Source organism: Corylus avellana, chromosome 6 (genome assembly GCF_965113065.1).
Source record: "Corylus avellana chromosome 6, dhCorAvel1.hap1.2, whole genome shotgun sequence".
Taxonomy (NCBI): domain Eukaryota; kingdom Viridiplantae; phylum Streptophyta; class Magnoliopsida; order Fagales; family Betulaceae; genus Corylus; species Corylus avellana.
In genome coordinates this window covers 1,136,343-1,159,034 of record NC_142495.1, presented here as the reverse complement: position 1 = coordinate 1,159,034, position 22,692 = coordinate 1,136,343, and the positions used below count along the sequence as shown (strand labels likewise).

The 22,692-nt window shown below is 37.8% G+C and overlaps 2 protein-coding genes and 1 pseudogene across 2 annotated transcripts; 2 read left to right on the top strand and 1 right to left on the bottom strand.

The window, feature by feature from the left end:
* The first annotated feature begins 2,118 nt into the window (after nucleotides 1-2,118).
* LOC132188296 (anthocyanidin 3-O-glucosyltransferase 5-like) lies at nucleotides 2,119-3,843 on the top strand. The gene has a single exon (XM_059602714.2). The coding sequence runs from the start codon at nucleotides 2,282-2,284 to the stop codon at nucleotides 3,749-3,751; it is 1,470 nt and encodes a 489-aa protein (XP_059458697.2). The 5' UTR covers nucleotides 2,119-2,281; the 3' UTR covers nucleotides 3,752-3,843.
* A 6,544-nt stretch (nucleotides 3,844-10,387) lies between these two features.
* Nucleotides 10,388-12,192, top strand: LOC132186473 (anthocyanidin 3-O-glucosyltransferase 5-like; annotated as a pseudogene).
* A 774-nt stretch (nucleotides 12,193-12,966) lies between these two features.
* Nucleotides 12,967-21,863, bottom strand: APP1 (aminopeptidase P1). Its single transcript, XM_059600763.2, has 16 exons — nucleotides 21,614-21,863; nucleotides 21,243-21,306; nucleotides 20,703-20,842; nucleotides 20,110-20,394; nucleotides 19,834-19,956; nucleotides 19,274-19,573; nucleotides 17,856-17,942; nucleotides 17,592-17,659; nucleotides 16,906-16,972; nucleotides 15,847-15,981; nucleotides 15,593-15,673; nucleotides 14,961-15,015; nucleotides 14,712-14,816; nucleotides 14,549-14,620; nucleotides 13,814-13,938; nucleotides 12,967-13,261 (listed from the first exon to the last, which is right to left on the bottom strand). Exons 1-16 carry the CDS (start codon nucleotides 21,704-21,706, stop codon nucleotides 13,100-13,102), a joined length of 1,962 nt encoding a protein of 653 aa, XP_059456746.2. The 5' UTR covers nucleotides 21,707-21,863; the 3' UTR covers nucleotides 12,967-13,099.
* Nucleotides 21,864-22,692: the final 829 nt, after the last annotated feature.

The window sequence follows — 22,692 nt, the reverse complement described above, 5'->3', positions numbered from 1 at the left end:
ATTTGATTAAAAATATTAAATAAACACGATTTATATATATAAAAAAATAGAACAATAAAACTGAGTTGTGGTTTTATTGTTCTATTTTTACTGTACAGCCAAGGAAGCATGTTGTGGGCCTTGTGAGTTGTGGTCGTTGTGTAACGAAAGCATGCTGAGGGCCTCAATATTAGAAAAAAATATATATATATTATTTTTTTAAAGCATGTTGAGGGACTTGTGGCAGTTCTGCAGAAAGCATGCTAGGACCTCCATATTATAAAAAATATATATATTATTTTTTTAAAGCATGTTGAAGGCCTCAAGAAAGCATGTTGAGGGCCTTGATATTATAAACGAGTAATATATAATTTTTTTTTTAAGCATGTTGAGGGTCTTAAATTTTTATGCAATTTTATTTTTTTTGGCATTAGAAAACAAAAATTTGGGGCTTATGAAATCGGAGCTCTGGTCGCCGGCCTAACTCGCCTAGCAGTTGGGCCGGCCCTGCTTGTTCCACACTACGGAATAATGCTTCCTTCGTTAGGTTATGAGCTGCACCATTGAAATGTCTGACATGGTTAACCTTTCAGTTTTGTAGACAATTAAGCAATTCTCACACCTGCTCAATAAGATGACCGTAACGGCTCAAGTTTCTTCCATCTTTATTAAGAGCGTGCACCTCTTGGAGGGTGTCACCCTCCAGAACCACCATTTGAAAGCGCAGTTCCCGATTCAATTTATAATGGCCTTTAAAGCGGATGCTGCCTCTGCAATATCGGGCTCGACAATGTAATCTTTTGGCGCTACTAAAGTTACCAACATCTCTCCCTTACCATCTCTAACAACCATACCAATATCCATCTTCCTTCTACCCTTGTCCACTTGGAGGAAGTCGTGATTGTTTTGTCTTAATGCACCAATATGTATACATATATGATATATGTGTTCAAGTTTGCAAAGCATGTTTTGTTTTAAACATGTTGTTCATTATTATCTGTTAATAAATGATTTGAATGATATAATTATATGCACATACGTGGCTTGATGGTAGAAAAAGCTAGGGACGAGTTTTAGTTTCAATATTTCTATCAAGTAGAAAAGTCTCTCGTTTTAACTTCAAAATAAAGTAAAGCGTTTTTTCATATAAAGTTATCAAGCAATTAGGCATATGTTTGTAAAGAGGTTTTCACCTGTTTTAGAGAAATTAAATTTGTAGTTTAGAGGTTTTCGGTTAAATAAAAAAGATCGAGAGGGGTTTTCTCAAAACAAAAGAACTCACCTCACGCCAACAGTTTTGGGCGGCCAGGAGTTTATGCTTACTAAATCATGGACTTATAATTTTACTAATAAACATTAGTTTACAAAGATTAGATTGAGATGGCAGCAAACAAGACAAAATATTTATCTCACACTCAAAAGCATTTTTATCTTTCTATACATCAAAACACTTTTTAAATAAATAAAAAAAGAAAAGAAAAGAAAAACGCTTTCTTCATGAAGACATTAAACAAATGAAACATAATCGTCTCAGTATCGTCCATCATTCTGATTCAGTAGTACTAGAGATTTGTGACAAAATGGGTGTATTTTGCAAAGGACTTAAAAAAAAATGAAGTGAACTAAAATTATAGCAGATTTGATTGATATGAGAAAAAAAAAAAAAAGAATATTTTGTATGAAAATGTGAAAAAAATATATATATTTTGTAATAATTTTTTTTTATTTAAATAATAAAAAAAAAATTAATGTGATGTAAAACATAAAAATATTATAGTTGATTTTGACATAATTTTTTATATCTCAGGGTCGGTCCGTGTTTCTTAGAATACTTGGCAAATAATCCATACATACCCACCAAAATCACCATTTGTCATTTTGTCCTTTCCGCCAAGTTGAGTAGGCTCCCCATATATATATATTATATATATATATATATGAGAAATGCTTGAATGCCTTCTCCCAACCATCCCCACGGACCCCACCATCTTGTCTCTTTAGCATCATGATTTTTTAAAAAATAAAATAAAATTAAAGAGAGACAAGATGGTGGGGGAGATGGTGGAGAGAGTGCATTCAAGTATTTCTATACATATCTCAAAAAGGAACACGAACCGATGGGCTTTGTCTTAGCTAGCCTTAAACAAACGACAGGACAATGAGGCAATCCATGTGAGTATCCCGTCGTTGAAGCCAGTATTGTAGCTGTAGTCCTTTGAATTTCAGCTGTATTTACTTCTCTAAGCAATTCTTGTCCTTTTGACTCTGTTCTCTCGTATCCGCTTATTACATCGTATCACCCATGGATATCTCAAAGCCGCATGCAGCGCTGCTGTCTAGCCCAGGGATGGGCCACCTCATCCCCGTGGTTGAGCTTGGCAAACGCCTTGTGACCCACCACAACTTCACTGTCACAATCTTCGCCGTCACTTCTCCCATGTCGCCGGCGGAGTCTCATGTTATCCAATCCTCCATGAGCCCGAAGCTCTTCGACATCGTGCAACTCCCACAAGTTGACATCTCCGGCCTAGTTGATGCGAACGCTGCGGTTGTTACACAACTCGCGGTAATGATGCGTGAAGCCAGGCCAACCATCCGTTCGGCAATCTCTGCCTGGAATCCCCGGCCAACCGTGCTTATCGTTGACCTTTTTGGAACCGAATCTCTTCCCATAGCTGATGAACTTGATATGCCCAAGTACGTTTACGTCGCTTCGAACGCATGGTTCCTTGCTTTGACCATACATGTGCCATTCCTCGACAAAGTGGTAGAAGGAGAGTATGTTGACCTAATAGATCCACTGAGACTCCCCGGTTGCAAGTCGGTGCGGCCCGAGGACGTGGTTGACCCGATGCTAGACCGAACTAACCAGCAATATTTTGAGTACGTAAGAATGGGGTCTGAGATCGCAGTGAGTGACGGGGTTTTGTTGAATACGTGGGCAGATCTGCAGCCCACGACAGTTGCCGCGTTGAGAGATGAGGATCTCTTGGGTAGGTTCATTAAGAGCCCGGTTTACCCAATTGGTCCTTTAACAAGAACGGTGTCCAATTTGAAGGGCGATTTGTTTGACTGGCTAGACAAGCAACCCAAGGAATCAGTGATTTACATGTCATTTGGAAGCGGCGGGACCCTTTCATACGAGCAAACGATCGAGATAGCTTGGGGGTTGGAGATGAGCCAGCAGAGATTCATTTGGGTGGTACGCCCACCCACCATAGGAGCTGCGGACTCCGCTTTTTTCGCGGCAGGGAACGCATCGGGTGATGATGACCTGTTAAACTACTTGCCGGATGGATTCTTGACACGAACTGAAAACGTGGGCCTTGTGGTGCCCATGTGGGCCCCGCAAGTGGAGGTCCTTCGCCACCCGTCAGTTGGGGGGTTTGTATCGCACTGTGGGTGGAACTCCTCCCTAGAGAGCATCACCAACGGAGTGGCAATGATCGCATGGCCGCTCTACGCGGAGCAGAGGATGAACGCCACGTTGCTGACGGAGGAGCTTGGTGTGGCTGTCAGGCCGAAGGTGTTGCCATCGAAGAAGGTGGTGGGAAGACAAGAGATAGAGAAGATGGTGAGGACGATCATGGAAGACAAAGAAGGGTATGCTATTAGAGCTAGGGTGAAGGAGATAAAGCACAGTGCAGAGAAAGCTTTGTCAATGGGTGGTTCCTCATTCAATGCACTTTCTGAATTGGCAAATCAAGTTGAGGTTAGAATGAAACGCCAGAAAGAGAAAGTAGAGGCCCAGCAAGGGCCCAGTAACTCGTAATGTTTCCTACTTCCTTTCTTTTGGTTTCTGCATGTGATATTGTCATTGTCATTTGTAATAATCTGTATATCAGAATGTTCTTTTCGTTGTCATCTCTGGAATGTGCTTGTCGTTGTTATTTCTACTAATCCGTATGTCAAAATGTGCTTGTCGTTGTCGTTTAATCTCGGATACAATGTCAACAACTAAGAAGAAGAAAACGTGTGGAAGGGGATTCAAAAGTTGTGGAGGTGATTCAAGCACCTAAAGTTTTGCCCAATTTAGTGTTTATATCCCAAATTGGGCTCTATCAGATTCATAATAATTTCACCATATGTATGTATGTCAACTTACACCACAGCTCCGTACTCTAGTAGCTTTTTTTTTTTTTTTTTTTTTTACATGTCCACACAAAAAGGGTATGGAAGATTCGATCTAATAACATTCGTTTCATAAAGCGTGATTTTTAACCGATTCAACTACCTTAAAAGAGACAAAAAGAGCTTTTCAAAGCATGCTGGTTGCTGGAAGGGGATAGCTCCAAATCTGATGTTTTGGTTGGAGAATATTCCAGAAAGAAGGACTATTTTATTCTTTCCTAAATATTCTAGCTTCAGTAATGATAAAGGGCACGCTGGTGTGCATGAATAGTGCATGGCGGCATGAACTGTTGACGCCAGCGTGCCCTGAATCAGTTCTCAGCTTCGGTAATATTTATGCCACGTATTTTTTTGGTTGGGCTGCACCTACCAACTTTTGTTTTTTTCATCCAAAAAATTAGAATGAAAAATGGTTGACTGACCGTTGCACCAAATAGCCTGTGCGAGGAAGGGCGGCTGCTTCTCAATAATTGTATATAGCGGCTTGGGCAAGTAATGGTAGATGTGTCATTTTTTTTTTTAAAAAAAAATATATATATATATAGTATAAATGTTCACACAAAAAGACATCATAATCAAGATCAAGCTTATCTAATAAAACTGCAAGAACACAACCAATAATTTATCGATCACTCATTGGTTGTTGAATAAGAGATAGTTCATCTGTGAGCCTGCGGATACGATCCATATATTCCGTAATGGAATATGAACCTTTGCGAATATTAAAAAGGTAATGCTTTATCTGGTAATATCGAGCATTGGTCTGGGAGGTATAAGCCCTGTCAAGAGCCTCCCAAGTGGAACGAGCTGTCTTGTATCCAATAACTTGGGCAAAGACAGTAGGTCTCATTGTGGTATGTAACCAACTGAGAAGGATCTGATCCTTCTTCTTCCATTCAAGATAGGCTGGATTGGGGACAGTTTTTGAATCAACCATTACGGTTCCACTGGGGGCAGATGTTGTGCCATCTACCATGCTCATCATGTCAGACCCATAAAGAATTGGGAGAAGCTGGCTTGACGACTCAATGGTGCTATCTCTCGAGACTGGACTCCAAGTCACTGTCTGATTCATTTGACCGATAGGGCTTTTTCAATGAAATGGGATTTTCCTTTGGGGCTGGGCCACTTCTTCCAAGAATTGTGAGTGAATCAAGGGCATCCCTTTGAAAAACTATTTCAGGCTTTCAGCGATTCTATTATGGCATGGCTATGCTGTTATTAGGATTACCCGATGCCCATTAACCAATGCCCAAAGGTTCATCACGATCGGGCGATCAGGCAATTCTAAACATTAACATAGAATGACGTATTTATTATTAATGGCTGACGAACTACTTACTTGTGTTTGGTTACTACATTAAGATTTCAATCTCGCCTGCAGGCAAGGCATATCTCATCTCGTGGATCTGGAAAGACAGTCCTACTTCTCCTCTTACGCTTATGCGTCTATTTCAGCGTATTCAGTCTATGTTTATTCTTCTGCCTTTGACTTCTTTTGATGCTTCATAGGATGATTACTCTAACTCCGCTTTATAAAGAGGGTCAGTCAGCCCGTTGAGCTAGCTTAAAGCTCAAATAAATTCCTCTAGACGTCATTACTAAGTAAATTGGAACTTCCTTGCTAACGTTGAGTTGGGAGAAGCCCTTCTGGTAACTTATTGAAGTAGGCAAACCAAGCTAGTTGGAAAAGACGAGCAAGGAAAGATTTCGGCTAACTCCATGGCACAACTTGCCTCGAGCTTCGACGTTCCCTAACGCTTCAACAACAGAACAGACCTTCACTGTCAGGCAACGAAAGGTATTAGTTATTGGATGTGATGATCCTTCCGCATACCGAGTTGCCATCACCTCGTAAAATGTTTACAGAATCTGCCATCCTTGCCTTTACAGCAGATTCTGTAAAGGCAGTTGAATCATCAGTTGATCTAGTTGATCTCGTTTCATCAGCTTATGTTGATTCTTTTGCTTCTTCAGATCATCGCTTACGCTCTGTTGCACATCCTGCATCTACTGAGTCCCTAAAGGAACACAAAAAGCTTACTCTTCAATCTCTCTTCTCCTCTCTTTCATCTCCGTCGTCCCTCTCAGAACTAAGTCACTCTCTTTCATCTCCCTCAGCTTCGGCTAATAAGGCAACTACTGATCTTAGCGCGTAGGCACTGACTACACTTGATATTAGGCCTTGAAGCCCCCTTTTTACTAGTAGGCTAGGCCCTTACGGAACGTAACTCTACCTAAGTAACTGACGGAACTACACTACTTCTATTCGGCCAGTTAGCAAACTACTTTATTTGAAGCCTACTTTATATGTTCCAATTGGTACTTTGGCCAGGTCAACAACTAAGAAGAAGAAAACGTGTGGAAGGGGATTCAAAAGTTGTGGAGGTGATTCAAGCACCTAAAGTTTTGCCCAATTTAGTGTTTATATCCCAAATTGGGCTCTATCAGATTCATAATAATTTCACCATATGTATGTATGTCAACTTACACCACAGCTCCGTACTCTAGTAGCTTTTTTTTTTTTTTTTTTTTTTACATGTCCACACAAAAAGGGTATGGAAGATTCGATCTAATAACATTCGTTTCATAAAGCGTGATTTTTAACCGATTCAACTACCTTAAAAGAGACAAAAAGAGCTTTTCAAAGCATGCTGGTTGCTGGAAGGGGATAGCTCCAAATCTGATGTTTTGGTTGGAGAATATTCCAGAAAGAAGGACTATTTTATTCTTTCCTAAATATTCTAGCTTCAGTAATGATAAAGGGCACGCTGGTGTGCATGAATAGTGCATGGCGGCATGAACTGTTGACGCCAGCGTGCCCTGAATCAGTTCTCAGCTTCGGTAATATTTATGCCACGTATTTTTTTGGTTGGGCTGCACCTACCAACTTTTGTTTTTTTCATCCAAAAAATTAGAATGAAAAATGGTTGACTGACCGTTGCACCAAATAGCCTGTGCGAGGAAGGGCGGCTGCTTCTCAATAATTGTATATAGCGGCTTGGGCAAGTAATGGTAGATGTGTCATTTTTTTTTTAAAAAAAAAATATATATATATATAGTATAAATGTTCACACAAAAAGACATCATAATCAAGATCAAGCTTATCTAATAAAACTGCAAGAACACAACCAATAATTTATCGATCACTCATTGGTTGTTGAATAAGAGATAGTTCATCTGTGAGCCTGCGGATACGATCCATATATTCCGTAATGGAATATGAACCTTTGCGAATATTAAAAAGGTAATGCTTTATCTGGTAATATCGAGCATTGGTCTGGGAGGTATAAGCCCTGTCAAGAGCCTCCCAAGTGGAACGAGCTGTCTTGTATCCAATAACTTGGGCAAAGACAGTAGGTCTCATTGTGGTATGTAACCAACTGAGAAGGATCTGATCCTTCTTCTTCCATTCAAGATAGGCTGGATTGGGGACAGTTTTTGAATCAACCATTACGGTTCCACTGGGGGCAGATGTTGTGCCATCTACCATGCTCATCATGTCAGACCCATAAAGAATTGGGAGAAGCTGGCTTGACGACTCAATGGTGCTATCTCTCGAGACTGGACTCCAAGTCACTGTCTGATTCATTTGACCGATAGGGCTTTTTCAATGAAATGGGATTTTCCTTTGGGGCTGGGCCACTTCTTCCAAGAATTGTGAGTGAATCAAGGGCATCCCTTTGAAAAACTATTTCAGGCTTTCAGCGATTCTATTATGGCATGGCTATGCTGTTATTAGGATTACCCGATGCCCATTAACCAATGCCCAAAGGTTCATCACGATCGGGCGATCAGGCAATTCTAAACATTAACATAGAATGACGTATTTATTATTAATGGCTGACGAACTACTTACTTGTGTTTGGTTACTACATTAAGATTTCAATCTCGCCTGCAGGCAAGGCATATCTCATCTCGTGGATCTGGAAAGACAGTCCTACTTCTCCTCTTACGCTTATGCGTCTATTTCAGCGTATTCAGTCTATGTTTATTCTTCTGCCTTTGACTTCTTTTGATGCTTCATAGGATGATTACTCTAACTCCGCTTTATAAAGAGGGTCAGTCAGCCCGTTGAGCTAGCTTAAAGCTCAAATAAATTCCTCTAGACGTCATTACTAAGTAAATTGGAACTTCCTTGCTAACGTTGAGTTGGGAGAAGCCCTTCTGGTAACTTATTGAAGTAGGCAAACCAAGCTAGTTGGAAAAGACGAGCAAGGAAAGATTTCGGCTAACTCCATGGCACAACTTGCCTCGAGCTTCGACGTTCCCTAACGCTTCAACAACAGAACAGACCTTCACTGTCAGGCAACGAAAGGTATTAGTTATTGGATGTGATGATCCTTCCGCATACCGAGTTGCCATCACCTCGTAAAATGTTTACAGAATCTGCCATCCTTGCCTTTACAGCAGATTCTGTAAAGGCAGTTGAATCATCAGTTGATCTAGTTGATCTCGTTTCATCAGCTTATGTTGATTCTTTTGCTTCTTCAGATCATCGCTTACGCTCTGTTGCACATCCTGCATCTACTGAGTCCCTAAAGGAACACAAAAAGCTTACTCTTCAATCTCTCTTCTCCTCTCTTTCATCTCCGTCGTCCCTCTCAGAACTAAGTCACTCTCTTTCATCTCCCTCAGCTTCGGCTAATAAGGCAACTACTGATCTTAGCGCGTAGGCACTGACTACACTTGATATTAGGCCTTGAAGCCCCCTTTTTACTAGTAGGCTAGGCCCTTACGGAACGTAACTCTACCTAAGTAACTGACGGAACTACACTACTTCTATTCGGCCAGTTAGCAAACTACTTTATTTGAAGCCTACTTTATATGTTCCAATTGGTACTTTGGCCAGGTCTCCTTCCTCTCTTACTGCATCTCCTTCACCTCTAAACTCGGGAAAGATGTCTTTTCCTTTCCCTATGGTCAATCTGTTTCACACCTTAGCACAAGCGCTAAGCGATAATAATACCTTCTATCCAGCAAGAAAACGGAGGAGCAAACAGATGATGCTACTTGAAGTACGCCTCATCCGCCCAACGTTGAAGTTGCCAATGCCACAGTGCGCATCAATTGGCACGGTTCAAAGAGCGAGACCGAAACAAGCAAACTACCTAGCACGTCCTATTGCCGTAGCGAGCCGAGCTGCTTACTACGAAACACTCGCAAACGGCTTCACTAGCTTATCCAGTAAGGCAACTAGCAGTTTTCATGAACATTCGATTGGGAAGTTGGGGTAGCGCGGAAACAACCTGACGCTCTAGGCACGTCAAGCGCTAACCTGATGAAGAGTCATGAAACAAGCAACAGCTTTCGCGCTAAGGTGCTCATCTACTGCACTCCGGCACGTAGTGGGAGCGGACTAGCCATCAGACGAGATCACCACTTCTCTCAGTAATGGACTTCCTTGAATTCTTCCTTAGCCGATTCTGGGAAGAAAGTCCTACTTCTCTTCTGCTTCAGCTGATGCTTCGAGATTCAAATTAATGACTTTTGCTTCATAGAGCGTAGTCTTTAGCCAATTAATTTACCCTTTAGGACAAAATGATATGGCTTTTAATATATCATTAGGCTTGTGATTAATCATTATTGAATTTTAATCAAATGATGATTTTAAAAGTCACTTCATTTATGGAGTGACGGTGACACAAGATAAAAATAAGAGTGACTTATAAAATTACTCAGCTTAGGCTGTACTATATAGTCTAGTTACACAACTTGAGCTACAGGTAATTATAAAAGAGAACGATACAGACATACTTTTTGACACAACTTTGGTCAAACTTTAATCTTATGTAGCCATTTAAAAAAAAAAAAAAAAAAAGGAAAAAAATACAAAATCAGTCATTGTGGTTTGCTTGATTTGCATTTAACTCCTTGTAGTATAAAAATGAACTCAAAGGTCCTTAAGGTATGCCAAAAGAATAATTTAATCTCTATGGTCAAATTCCGTTCACTGACTTAACAGATTATAATAACATAAAACGTTATAACCAAAAAAATTGTGATACTTGTCACATTTAAGTCAGTGTCAAACTAACATAATTGGTTAAATTAGTGAACAGAATTTGATTGTAGGGACTAAATTATTTTTTTGGCATACTTCTGGGACCTTTGAGTTTATTTTGATATCACAAGGACTTAATTGTAAATCAGGTAAACTATAAGGATTAATTTTTCATTTTTCCCAAAAAAAAAAAAAAAAAAATTATGAAGTAATATCATACAATGTGGTCTTTTTTGTTTGGTATTTTTTCTTTAAAAAAAAAATTGGGTCGAAATCGGGCCAACTCTCCGGTCCGAAATCTCCGCCCTGAAGCCCACCCCCAGCGCCCTCGTCGTCGATGTTTTTGGAACTCCGGCATGGGAAGTCGCCGAGGAGTTTCACATGTTGAAGTACGTATTTGTTACCTCTGCGTGGCCCCTTGCGTTGATGTTATACGCGCCAATCCTTGACAAGGAGAGTACGTTGATCAGAAAGAACCGATAAGGCTCCCTGGTTGCATGTCTTTTCGCCCCGAAGATTTGGTTGATCCGATGATGAACCGGACAAAGCCGGAATACAATTCCTTCCTACAGGTGGGGTCGGAGATGCGCAAGAGCGATGGGGTTTTGGTGAAAACGTGGGAAGATCTGGCTGCCACCTTACGGCCATGTGGGAGGAAGAGAGTTACGGATCGGCACCGGTTTACGCTGTTGGGCCGCTCATCAGAGTGGCTGGACCGCCCGCTTCGAGGAGCCAGTTGTTGGATTGGCTAGACGAGCAACCAGTTGAGTCGGTGCTTTATATTTCATTTGGGAGTCTTGGGGTTCTTTCGGCGCAGCCAATCACCGAGCTGGCCTTGGGGCTGGAGCTGAGCAGGCAGAGATTTATGTGGGTGATATGCTTACTAGGGGTGTCAAAAATGACTGAAAAATCGAAATTCCCCGTAAAAATCGGGTACCCAAACCAGAGTACTCGGTTTTTGAATTTTTTAATCAGGAACCGAAATCGAGTTTCTGATTTTTCGGTATATATATATATTTTAATTTTTTAATTTTTAGGTTTAAGTCTCCCGTCTCCAGTTCTCACTTCTCCTCTAAGTCTCCATCTTCTTTTCTCACATCACACTGCAAGCCCCTCCTCTTCTACATTTTCTCCTCTAGTCCTCTTCTTCATTTCACTTCTCTATTTTTACTTTTTATTGTTTTAATGTTTTCTTTATGTACCTAATTTAAAATGATTTTTAGGGTATTTTAAAAAATTGAATTTTTATTTCTAAGGCCCATATAGGCAAAAACATTGATTTTTTAGGATTTTTGGGCTTTTTTAAGTTTATTTTTTAATTATTTGGTACAATCACAACAAAGTCTCTTTAATTTAGACAAAAAGACTAACAATTTTTTTTTTTTTTTTAAATGAGCTAACTTATGAAAAAAAAAAAAAAGAGGGCTTATTTTAGGCCCAATACCTAAAATAAGCCTAAAAACTATTTTTCTTCAAAAACCGGTTATCGGACCGGGTAAAACCGGAATCAGCCGGTAACCGGGGTCCCTATTCCGGTTTCGGTTTTGGCTAAAAACGGGGAAACCAGACTGAGTTGACACCCCTAACGCCCACCCAGCAAGAAGATTGCATCCGCAGACACAGGCGATAATGCATTAAACTACTTGCCCAATGGGTTCTTGGAGCGGACCCACAGTTTGGTATTGGTGTTCACACAATGGGCCCCGCAATCGGAGATCTTGGGCCATCGATCTTTGGGAGGCTTCTTGTCACATTGTGGGTGGAACTCGTCTCTGGAGAGTATGCTAAGCAGCGTGCTGATGATAACATGGCCACTCTACGCTAAGCAGAAAATGAATGCTACGAAACTAGCTGAAGAGGTTGGAGTGGCTGTACGACCTAAGATTGCACCGACTAAAAGAGTGGTTGGAAGGGAGGAGATTCAGATAATGGTGAGAAAAGTTATGGAGGAACCGGAAGGGAAGGCTATGAGGGCTAGAGTTAAGGAGCTTAAAATCAGCGGGAAAAAGGCTTTGACTCCGAGTGGTTCTTCTTTCAATGCCGTGTCTCAAATTGGCAAAGCAAATGCACGAAAGTGAAGCCTCCACCATGAGCCACTAGCAAATGGAGGGGGGGGGGGGGGGGGGGGGGGGGTGGTGTTTATGTATGTTTACTTATTTGTTTTCTTAGCGCGATGGCTGACGATGGGGATACATTGGCCGGCAGTACCTACTTTTGTGTGGCATATCCCGTGTAATGTATGAGTTGATGTGATATATTTTTAATTAATGAGATATATGAAATACATGATTGTTTTTGACAGATCATTCGATCTCTTAAATTATTGGACGAAACATTGACAGAAAGCAACATGGCAAAAGCAGACTTATTGTCAAAACACTAGTAACAAACTCGTTAAATTCTAAAAAGTTTCATACAACACATTCATTTGGTGTTCTCTAAACCAAAAAAAGCAAAAGTGTTATCCTAAATTTAGAATAGGAGTTTTACTTTCCTTACCATTATTTTATTAAGAAAATAGCTCTCTCTCATTTCTTTCCTCTCTTTTTTAACATTTATTTGAAAGAATATTTAAATGGCATAGAAAAAAAATAAGAAAGAGTCCAAAACTATTGTAAAATTTATTTGAATAAGAAAATAAAAAATAGTTTCGTCCTCTAAATTTAATAAAAATCTTAAAAAACCAAGGTTTCTATTTGTAATCACGGTCTAAAGTGGCCCTTAAAAGCCAAGGCTAAATTGTGCTTAGGGTGCTCAACCGTCAGCATGAAGCGCAAATTATTACTACTATTAGCATTAAGTTCTTCCACCTTCTGGGAATTGGCATATCCTAAAATAAGGTAAAAAGCCAATTAAAGCTTCGAAATCATAAGCAGCATGTAGATTGACTCAAGCATAAGGAATACTAAGGTCCAAAGATATCAAGCAAATTATTAAAATCACCGTGTACATGGCAAGCTTTAGCACCAATCTCTTTTCCATGGCCTAAACGCTTACAGGCTCGGTGGCTTTATTCAGCCACGCCTCCTCAGATTCAGTCAAGTACGGGGCGAGAATATCCCTACACTTCAAATGGTAGCTATTAAGCCAATCTATCTCTTCAGAAGTTAAAAGGCTCAAGTCAATCAGTTTTCTCTGGTATGGTGCCTGGAAATAAAATGAATCATCAGAAATAAATAACAATTAATAATTCAGAATCAGAGTGCATATCTGTATCCCGTATGGATTGTGCACAAACCATTGTGCAAATAGCATAACTCTAAACTTCGCAAGCACACATTGGAATTATAAACTTTGTTGTCTTTTACACAAAAATGTAGGAGACATGATGCGCAAATCATATTACAGTAAACTTAAATACTCTTGCAAGTCAGCACTCCTTTTAAATTGATGAGCTATGAAATGAATGGGTGGTAAAGAGAATTTAAAACCACGGGTAATGCATTTTCCCACCTAAAACTATGCGGTCACTTCCTATGTCTTCCTAAACTTTAAATTTGAGCAATCAACCTCTTAAATTATGAGGTTAGTTGCAATGTCCCTCTAATATCAAACTTCAAAATTCATGTGCTAATCACATCATCATATGATTACACATTTATTTTTCTATGATTATGTGATAGGCATATATAAATTAAAAAATTAAAAAAACACATGAAAAACAAGATGATTTTCAATAGGAATGTATCACAAACTTACCCATGTTATGTGCTCAAAGGACAAGTAACCCTTGTCTCCAAAGTTGAATTTTGTGTCGGCCTTCTTGACTATAAGCACATTCTCCAATCTTATACCGAAATTTCCATCCTCATAGTAACCAGGTTCTGAGAATTGTAATTACAATGCATAGTTATAAAACTTGCAATGGTGTAGTAAAAAAAAACATTTTCAAATTTCAGGAAAAAGTAAAAGAACTGAGTTGGAGAAACAAATCCAGAACCAGCATATAATAAAGAGATACCAAACTTCTGATTTAGTTTAAACTATAACAGCAAGTCAAATGACTGCTTATCTTTGGAGCATGTGACCAATCCACTAGTGTGGATTATTGTCCCAGAAGTTCATGGGACCAAACTTGCCCCAGCAAAATACAAGTTGAGAACTCAAAGAACAAGTATATGCACGGCAGGATGCAGGTTGCCCATCAAGAAAAAGAACCCAGTAAATTAAAATAAAATAAACTAAATTAAAACAGAAAATTTGAGATTCCCGAGCATTTTTTGCATTGTTGCTAAAAGGGATAGTAGTACAAAGGGTAGTTATCACATATGTCCTTTCTAAGCATGAACACCTGTCTGCCACTCACTCTGCCTAGATTTCCCAGATGGAATCAACAAAATAAGATTGGCAGTCCATGTATAGTGGTCCTAAGTATCGTCTTTAGTGCTTTGTTATTTTAGTAACAGAATGATAACAAATGGCAATGACACTAACCATCTGTTACAGTCATGGATGCTTGTAGCGGCACATTTCGAGCCTGAGGCCTGAAACTAATCATATGAGGTCCTGCACAATAAAGGGACAAACAAAAAACAAGCACTTAAATTAAACTGGGTAGAGAATAGCAAAAAGCCAGAAGTTGTCATTCATCAATTACCTTCATGAACATTTAGGTAAGACCCAATTCCATGGCCAGTACCATGTCGGTAATCAAGACCATCCATCCACAAAGGAATTCGAGCAAGAATGTCCAGGGCTTGACCTGAAAAAGTAAACAGATGAAAACATTTCATTATCTTCAAATTTGGCAGATCTACAAACATACACTTAAAAAAAGATGCTCATTTAAATATGAAAAAAATTTACATACAAAAGTGGGGAAAACAAAAAAGAGAGCTTGCAATACCATTTGTTCCATTAGGAAATCGAGCATTGCCCAGATCGATATGACCCTTGAGGACCTGCTCAAAATTTATCAAATTAAGAAACTTCTTATGAAGCGAACATATTGGTCACCAACAAGAATACATAAATACATACACACATACATACCGTATGTATATAATATCAATATATTGGGAAAAAACAAGGCAAGAAAAGAATTTAAACTTCCTAAATATAGCGAATACATTTAAAAAGAAATCCTCTCTAAGCCTAAACAACTGACCCCAATAAAATTTTATCCTAACTAGATGGTTCAGACTTCAGAGGAACAAAATTTGTATTTATAACTCCAACTCAAAATAATGATGAAACATTAAATTCAAGTTTATTTTCTTCCACTGATAATCAATTATAGACAAATGACATCTGAGAGTATTAAACTCTATCCTTTTTTCTTTTTTTTTCCACTCAACAACATATTTGTTTTCTTTTTTCTTTTTGGCATACTTTTAATGATTTAAGAAGATCAGAATAATCTTGTATTAATTGGATATGTACCTTTTGAAACCACTATTTTCCTTGTATTAAAGTTAGAAAATAATCAACTATCAAATGAACATAGAATCTTCAAAGCAATCAATGGAAGACACCTACTGCAGTATAGGATGCTTTCTCATGTTCTGAAGGCTTTCCAAAATGAACTGTTCGTGTTATATCAGTCGTTCCATCTACATACTTCAAATACACCATCAACATAATCAATAACAAAACAGAAGCTTCAAGATTATTTCAGCACACTTAAATACATAAATAATAGGACATTTATCGGAAGTTTAGTTATGGCTATATTTCAAACTATTTTTTATGTTCATATTTAAAAAGTAAACTATGTTGGATAGTTGACAAACCTGTGCTCCTGAATCAAAAAGATAGATTTTGTCTGGATGTAACTCAGCACATGTCTCTGCATGTGGTGAGTAATGAATGATTGCTGCATTTGGACCAACTGATGAAATAGTAGGAAAACTTAAGCCTCTGAAATTCTGCAAGCATGAAACAAAAAGAATCCATATAATGGAAAAGAACACAGGCAGATAAATTAAACTGCATTACACGGTTCATATTCCAGCAACCAACTCAAGGTCCTTCTTACCTTCTATCCTTGAATATCTAAGGTATTCTTTACCTCAGTTAGCTTCAATTTACAAAGAACATTTCACATTTAAAGTGCTTTCAAATAAAAGGAAAAGAGAAAATCATCCAATAACCAGATAATGGAATTTAATAACAAAATAAGTACTGAAATTGGGATATCACTTGAGACAATTGCAGTCCAACTCTTTTATTTATTTATTTGATAAATAATTGCAGTCCAACTCATATGATTAATGATTAGGTATATTAATAAAATAAGGATGCCGGATGATTAGTCTGACTACTAGCTTCCCTGGGGGAAGACCAATTAATAATAACCCATGCAAGATATGGTGACAACAGAATATCCAATCTCCTGCCACACAGGTGGAGTGGTGGGCCAGGTGGGTTTTACGCTACTGAGGGAGATGAGTATAGATTTGCTGCTTTCTTTATAGCATGTTGGAAGAAATTATTTTTATTTCAAAAGCTATAATCTATTAGGTTATAAGCCTTTACGGGGCACCTAGAAGAAAAAGGAGGTAACAGGAAAGAGTGAAAAAAAACAAAAAAAAAAAGGAAAAAAAAAAAGACAATTCTATCAACAAGAGAAATCTCAACCAGTTTCCTTGGACCCCAATTTCGCCATAACGAAAAATCAGTTTAAAGAAGACAATAACATGAAATGTTTCTTGTAGTGAACATGCAGAACAGGTCTGTCTGCTTCAGATAAGGGTATGCCATAAATTTTGATTCCATGTGATGTGTCTTAACTGATACTTTAACTATCTCATCAATACGACATAGAAATTTCCATATGAAGTTAACATTACCTCTTTTGATGCCCTAAAACCCTCCAGCTTATCACTTGCAGTCACCTCCGTTAGCTTCCTGGACTCCCTGCCATAGTTCATTGCAAAAACCCATACTAAAATAGGGATCAGAAGCATATAAGCTCCTGTCATGGTGAATATGTTCAGCGCATTTTGTGCTACAACCAATAAAACTGATAGAAAGAGCCAACAAATTTTTTTTCTGAAAAACAAAATGAGTGGTTAATGAGTTGATGGGAATCAAAAGCATGAGCTCCACTCATTATGCCATGTGAAGAACATTTCGTATTAGTCAACTAATTCATGTCAAGCAGACCATAATTTTCTCAACATAGGTATATTATATATATGTGATAAACTGTGCTGAGAATTCTGAACATCTGTGAGCACAATTGATGTTACAAAGTTTTGCACATATCCTTCTTACATATGTTGGTTAATTACTTGCATAAAGCACTTCCTATGCACTATTATCATAAAACTCACTGTTACAAGGTGTCGTTTGGTTCATCTAACTGTGTCAGCAATTTATAGTGTGAAACATCTATGCATTTTGAGTACCAACAAGTCATATGATATGCCACCCTTTACTGAAATAATATATCAGACTATGATAAATCCCACTATCAACAACTGACTTAATCCATGACAAGAACTACGAAAATCAATCAGGATAACAAACTCACGAATGCTTTTTCTTATTCGCTCCAAGCCCCTCCAAAAAGTAACCAGAAGCACCATAAATCTCCTGCATCTGCAAATATGAAATAAGATTAGGCATCATTTTCAGGCCTTGGAATTTGTAGCACATAGTAGGCAAACAGAAAACTAAATACATGAAAATCCTACAAGATTTAATGAAGAGAAAGAACACCTAAGGCAAGAATATAGTGTATGTCTATTTCGTCCAGAGAATATACATTTCAAGGCTCATAGGTTTCATGGTATACCTGATTATCCAACCACACAAGATATTGCACAACTGCTGCACCATCCCGAATGTGTGCGTTTTTCAGCCCTTCCAACTCAACCGGGTTCTGAGATGTCATAACAATCAGTCAATAAGTAAACAAAATTTGGTAGAGATAGTACTAAAAAGGTACAAATACAAAAATATTTCCATGAATAAATAAAATAATCTGACTGCTTGCTGTTCTAGTGATGCTTATGATTTTTAATGGCCACAAACAAGCCAAGAATCCTTTTATTTTTGGATTACAAAGTTACCAATAATTGTATAATCCCATGTCTAGATACCAAAAACTCTCAACACCACACTTTATGGGCTTGCAGCCTTCATACTGGTACAGATAACTGTATGTGGGTCAGGCCAATCTAGTGTCTATGTGCATGTCTATTGGATATGATTCTGTTTAAGACCCTGGGAAACATATATCAGACTTTGCTGGCATCCCCAGCAAAAATAATCTCTACCACCAATTGGGATAGGCTAAGAAATTTCAGACCACTACTCTCACAAAAGGTGAGTTGCTACACTTGAATTCATCCTCCTTATGCAAGAAGTTCAGTGGCTCTAACTTTGTCGATAGCCTTCACTTTTCTCCAATAACGTAGCCTCCAAAGCCTCTCAAAATCTAAAATCTGTTGTCTCTTCTAAAGGTAACCATTGTTTGACTTCAATGCTTAAAGCGGGGACAAAATTTCAAATTCATAATAAGTACATTTGTTTTGATAAATAATGTATATTTCGTCAAAGCATGGAGGAGTGCAACCCAAGTACACCGGAAGTATACAAGAGAACCCCTAACTCATAGAGAATTCATAATAAGTACATAATTAAAGAGAACTTTCTAAGATCACAAGGCATGAATTTACTACAACTAGGAAAGTCAAAAAGTCCTCCCCCACCTCCCCCTTGGGGGCCCGCCCCACCTCCAAAACCCCCAAGTTAGCGATATTTTTTTTTAGCATCCAAAATGAATTAGCAAAGCACAAGACTGCTTGCCAACATACAAATCATACAATTCAACTATAAAGGCATTACATAACAGAAGGAAATATATAGTATATTCATTGGATACAATTCAAAAACAACATCCAATAGTGGCCAAATCATTAATAACAGAAGGAAATATCAAAATCGCATTGAATGACATCTAGCAAAAGATATTATAATCACCAGGAAAAAAGAAAAAGGAAAAGAATTAATTACATTTACACACTGTCAGCAACTCTAGCATTTCATTAGCTTTGCATATTTTTATACAGATGGGGTTCTATCCAAACACATTTGAATAATTTCTGTGATCTCAGCTTTTCAACTTATTTATGTGATTAGAAAACTTCAGCCATCACCACCAGAACAAAACATATAGTATCTTCATTGGATAAAAAGGGCATATACTACCTTAATAGCTTTTGCAAGGGCCAAAGGTGACGGATGCAGAAGAACCTTATCAGTGTCCAGTTTTGAATACAAAGCATAGCAGCATGAACCAGGGTCAGCCCATATGAGGTCAAAAGTATTTTCTTCCGTTTCCTCTGCACCATTTCGTGTGATTTCAATCTCACTAGGATTGATCTCCACGTCATTCTTAAGTTCAACTTGAGTTCCGTTGAGTTGATTAGATGCAAGCAAGGTCACATCTGAGCTCACTGCTGCGTACTCCCGAACTTCAATCCCATTCTCCTCCATATAAGAATTTACCTGCATACAACACATTTGTCATAAAAGACTCTCAGTTTAATTAAGTCAACACTTTGAGATCAAATTCGGATATTAAAAAAAAAACACAATTAACATAAGGACTGCATGGTTGCAACAGCCACTATCAGATACAGTATTGATAAACTTGATCCTACTACAGGAAAATAATTAACTACTGGTATCATAAGTTTGCTCCATTACTTGCCCATTAAAGACGGTCTAAGAAGATATCAGAAATTGAATTCTACAATCCAACTTACCTCAGAAGACACCTTCCTCCTGTCCACATAGAAAAAAGCTGCATTGGATGTTACTATAGCAAATGCATTAACAACTGGGCAGTAGGATACATCACTCCCACGAATGTTATATAACCAAGCAACCTGCACAACAGGAAATATACTGAAGTTTTGCATGAAAGAATCAAAGATAAAGTATCTGAATCGAGGTCAGAGGCCCAAATTCAAATAAATAAATTCTCGACCAAAAGATAATAAGAGCAGAAAGAATATAAGGCTAGGAATTTATAAACTCGCCTCATCAAGAGCTGTAATGATTATGCCACGAGCTTTCTCTTGTATGAGCTTTTCTCTCAAATCATTCAACTTGTCCACGACAGAACAACCAGCAAATTCCAATGGATGTATAATAACAGGATTAATTTCCAGTGGTGGTCGATTTTTCCAAACTTCATCCACCAAATCTCTAGTAGTTTCTACCAGCTTCTGCCGTTTTTTGGCAAAAGCACGCTCCCATCTTTGTGCAGTGTCTACTGACACACACCAAGGATCGACACCAATTGCTGCTTCCTTTGGCAGATTCTAATCCAAACAAACCACAAAAACCACTTAATATAGCCAAAAATTTGTCACCTAATATATAACAAAATGCATATTTACAACAAATAAATTTATAGTAGTTATAAAACCATCAAAGCTATCACCCTCTAGAGCCAAGCAAAACGACAAAACGGAAGATCCACTCAAAGAAGAAGGTTTTACTTGCATAATTTCCAGAAAAAAGTAAGCTCTCTCTAGAAAATTGATCCATTTTTCAACACGAAAGATTATCATAACCTTAACCTTGAAGCACATAATACATAGGAAACTTTGCAAAGATGGTGACTCACATCTGCCATCCAGACATCTACAGCCGGGTCCTCTCCAATACGCATGAGCTTCCATTTATCACTAAGTTCTTTTGCTGCCTGCAAAAAGTACCTTCCATCGGTCCACAGAAGTGCTTCCTTCATTGTTATAAGTGCCAAACCTGAAAGAAACCCAGATAAGGAAATCAATTACAAATATACACATGCAAAGTGAAATTGAATCAATAATCGTACTGGACTATCAGCATTGTATCTTTTTTGGGGTGGGGATCAAGACAATCAATAATATTATGCTACTAAAGTGCCCCAAAGTCATATTATCGTCGTCTAATCAAGCACTTTCACCAATACTGCACAACAGATACACACAAAGCTGTGTCAACAAAAGGCAGAACAAGCCATCCCCAAGGAGTCCAATGTTGTGATAGGAAATACTTCAACAAGCTAATCTTACGATAGATTATGGCCTTAAGAGAATACAATATTATGTGATTCCTACATTCAATTCCAAACAAACCCACTCGTAATGGTATAAAGTTGTTTCTTAGAAATAAAACTGACCAGCACTTCCCGAGAAGCCAGAAACAAATTGACGTCTCTTGTCCCGTGCAGACACATACTCGCTCTGCCACAACAAACAAATCACACATTAATAGTTAACACATCATTATCAATAAGCCGAATTCAATCGAGAATTTCAGACGAAAAAGCAACTACAAGAAATAGATTCAAAAGAAAAATTGATCAAAATCGTTAAACATCATTTTCAAATAATCTATGCACAGATTTCAGAGGAGTATTAGCTATACAACGTTTATGACTAATCAGGATGCGTTTAATACAGAAAAATTGATTAATTAAATATATTATTCAAATATCAGAAAATGAAAAGGAAAAGAAAAGAATAGACTAGAGAGAAAAAGAGGGAGAACCTGATGATAGTCTTCGGAAGGAACAACCAAAGCGTCAAGTTTTGGCGAGTGAGAAGCCATTAGAGACCTCAGAGCATCGAGAGTGTCCTCCATTTCTTTCTCTTTGTGATTTTTTCAAAAGTTTTGAGTATCGGATAGAGAAAGCGTTGGAGAGAACCCGGACTTTATAGAGCTGGAAGGACACTGGTTATGGATTCGTTGCTTAAAGATTATGTGCTCTGTTACTTAAATGGCCCGATTGTCCTTTTCCTTCGCGTTAGTATTCGTTATCTTGTTGGATCAAAAAACCCAAAAAAAAAAAAACAAAACAAATATAAATGCATCTAACGCTCCCAAGTCCCAATCAACTGGGGAGTACGAAATTAGGAATTTTTTTTATTTTTATTATTTTTATTTTTAACTTTGACTGAGCCGCACAAATTCAGTTTTATTTGTTTGAGGTTGCCGTTTTTATAAATTACCATTTGAAAGTGTAGATAAGCGCACACAAAAAAATAAATAAATAAATAAAATAAAATTATGTTTTCAAATCAAAATAACTAGGTAAGGGTGTATTTTTTTTAAAAAAAACGAGTAACTTTAGATGCTAAATTCCGATTTTGAAAGCCAACCCACATTTTTGCCAAACAAATTAATTGTATTTTTAAAAATCACATTTTAAAATTGTTATTTTTAAATTATATTTTTTAAAATCGCAAACTTAAACAAATCCTTAGTAGATTGCGTATAATTGGGATGATATAATAGTAAAAGTAAATCTCTTTTCTTTCTTTTTTTTTTTGTATGAATGTTAATTTAAAGGTTTTTTATTTTTTTATTTTAACAAGATTGAATTGGTGCTTAACGTAGCGAGATAGTTGTGGATAAAAATGTGGTTTTTAGTATTAATAATAGTACATATTACACAAGCATTCAAAAGTATCATACAAATTTGACATGACAAAGTCTAGTAGTCATTGGATCAATTATTGTTTTTAAAAAATATTCAATGGTTATTAAACCTTGCCACGTCAACTTTATGAGATATTTGTATGTAAAGTATCATTGTTCTTCTAGTATTACTCATTTGAATTACTCTA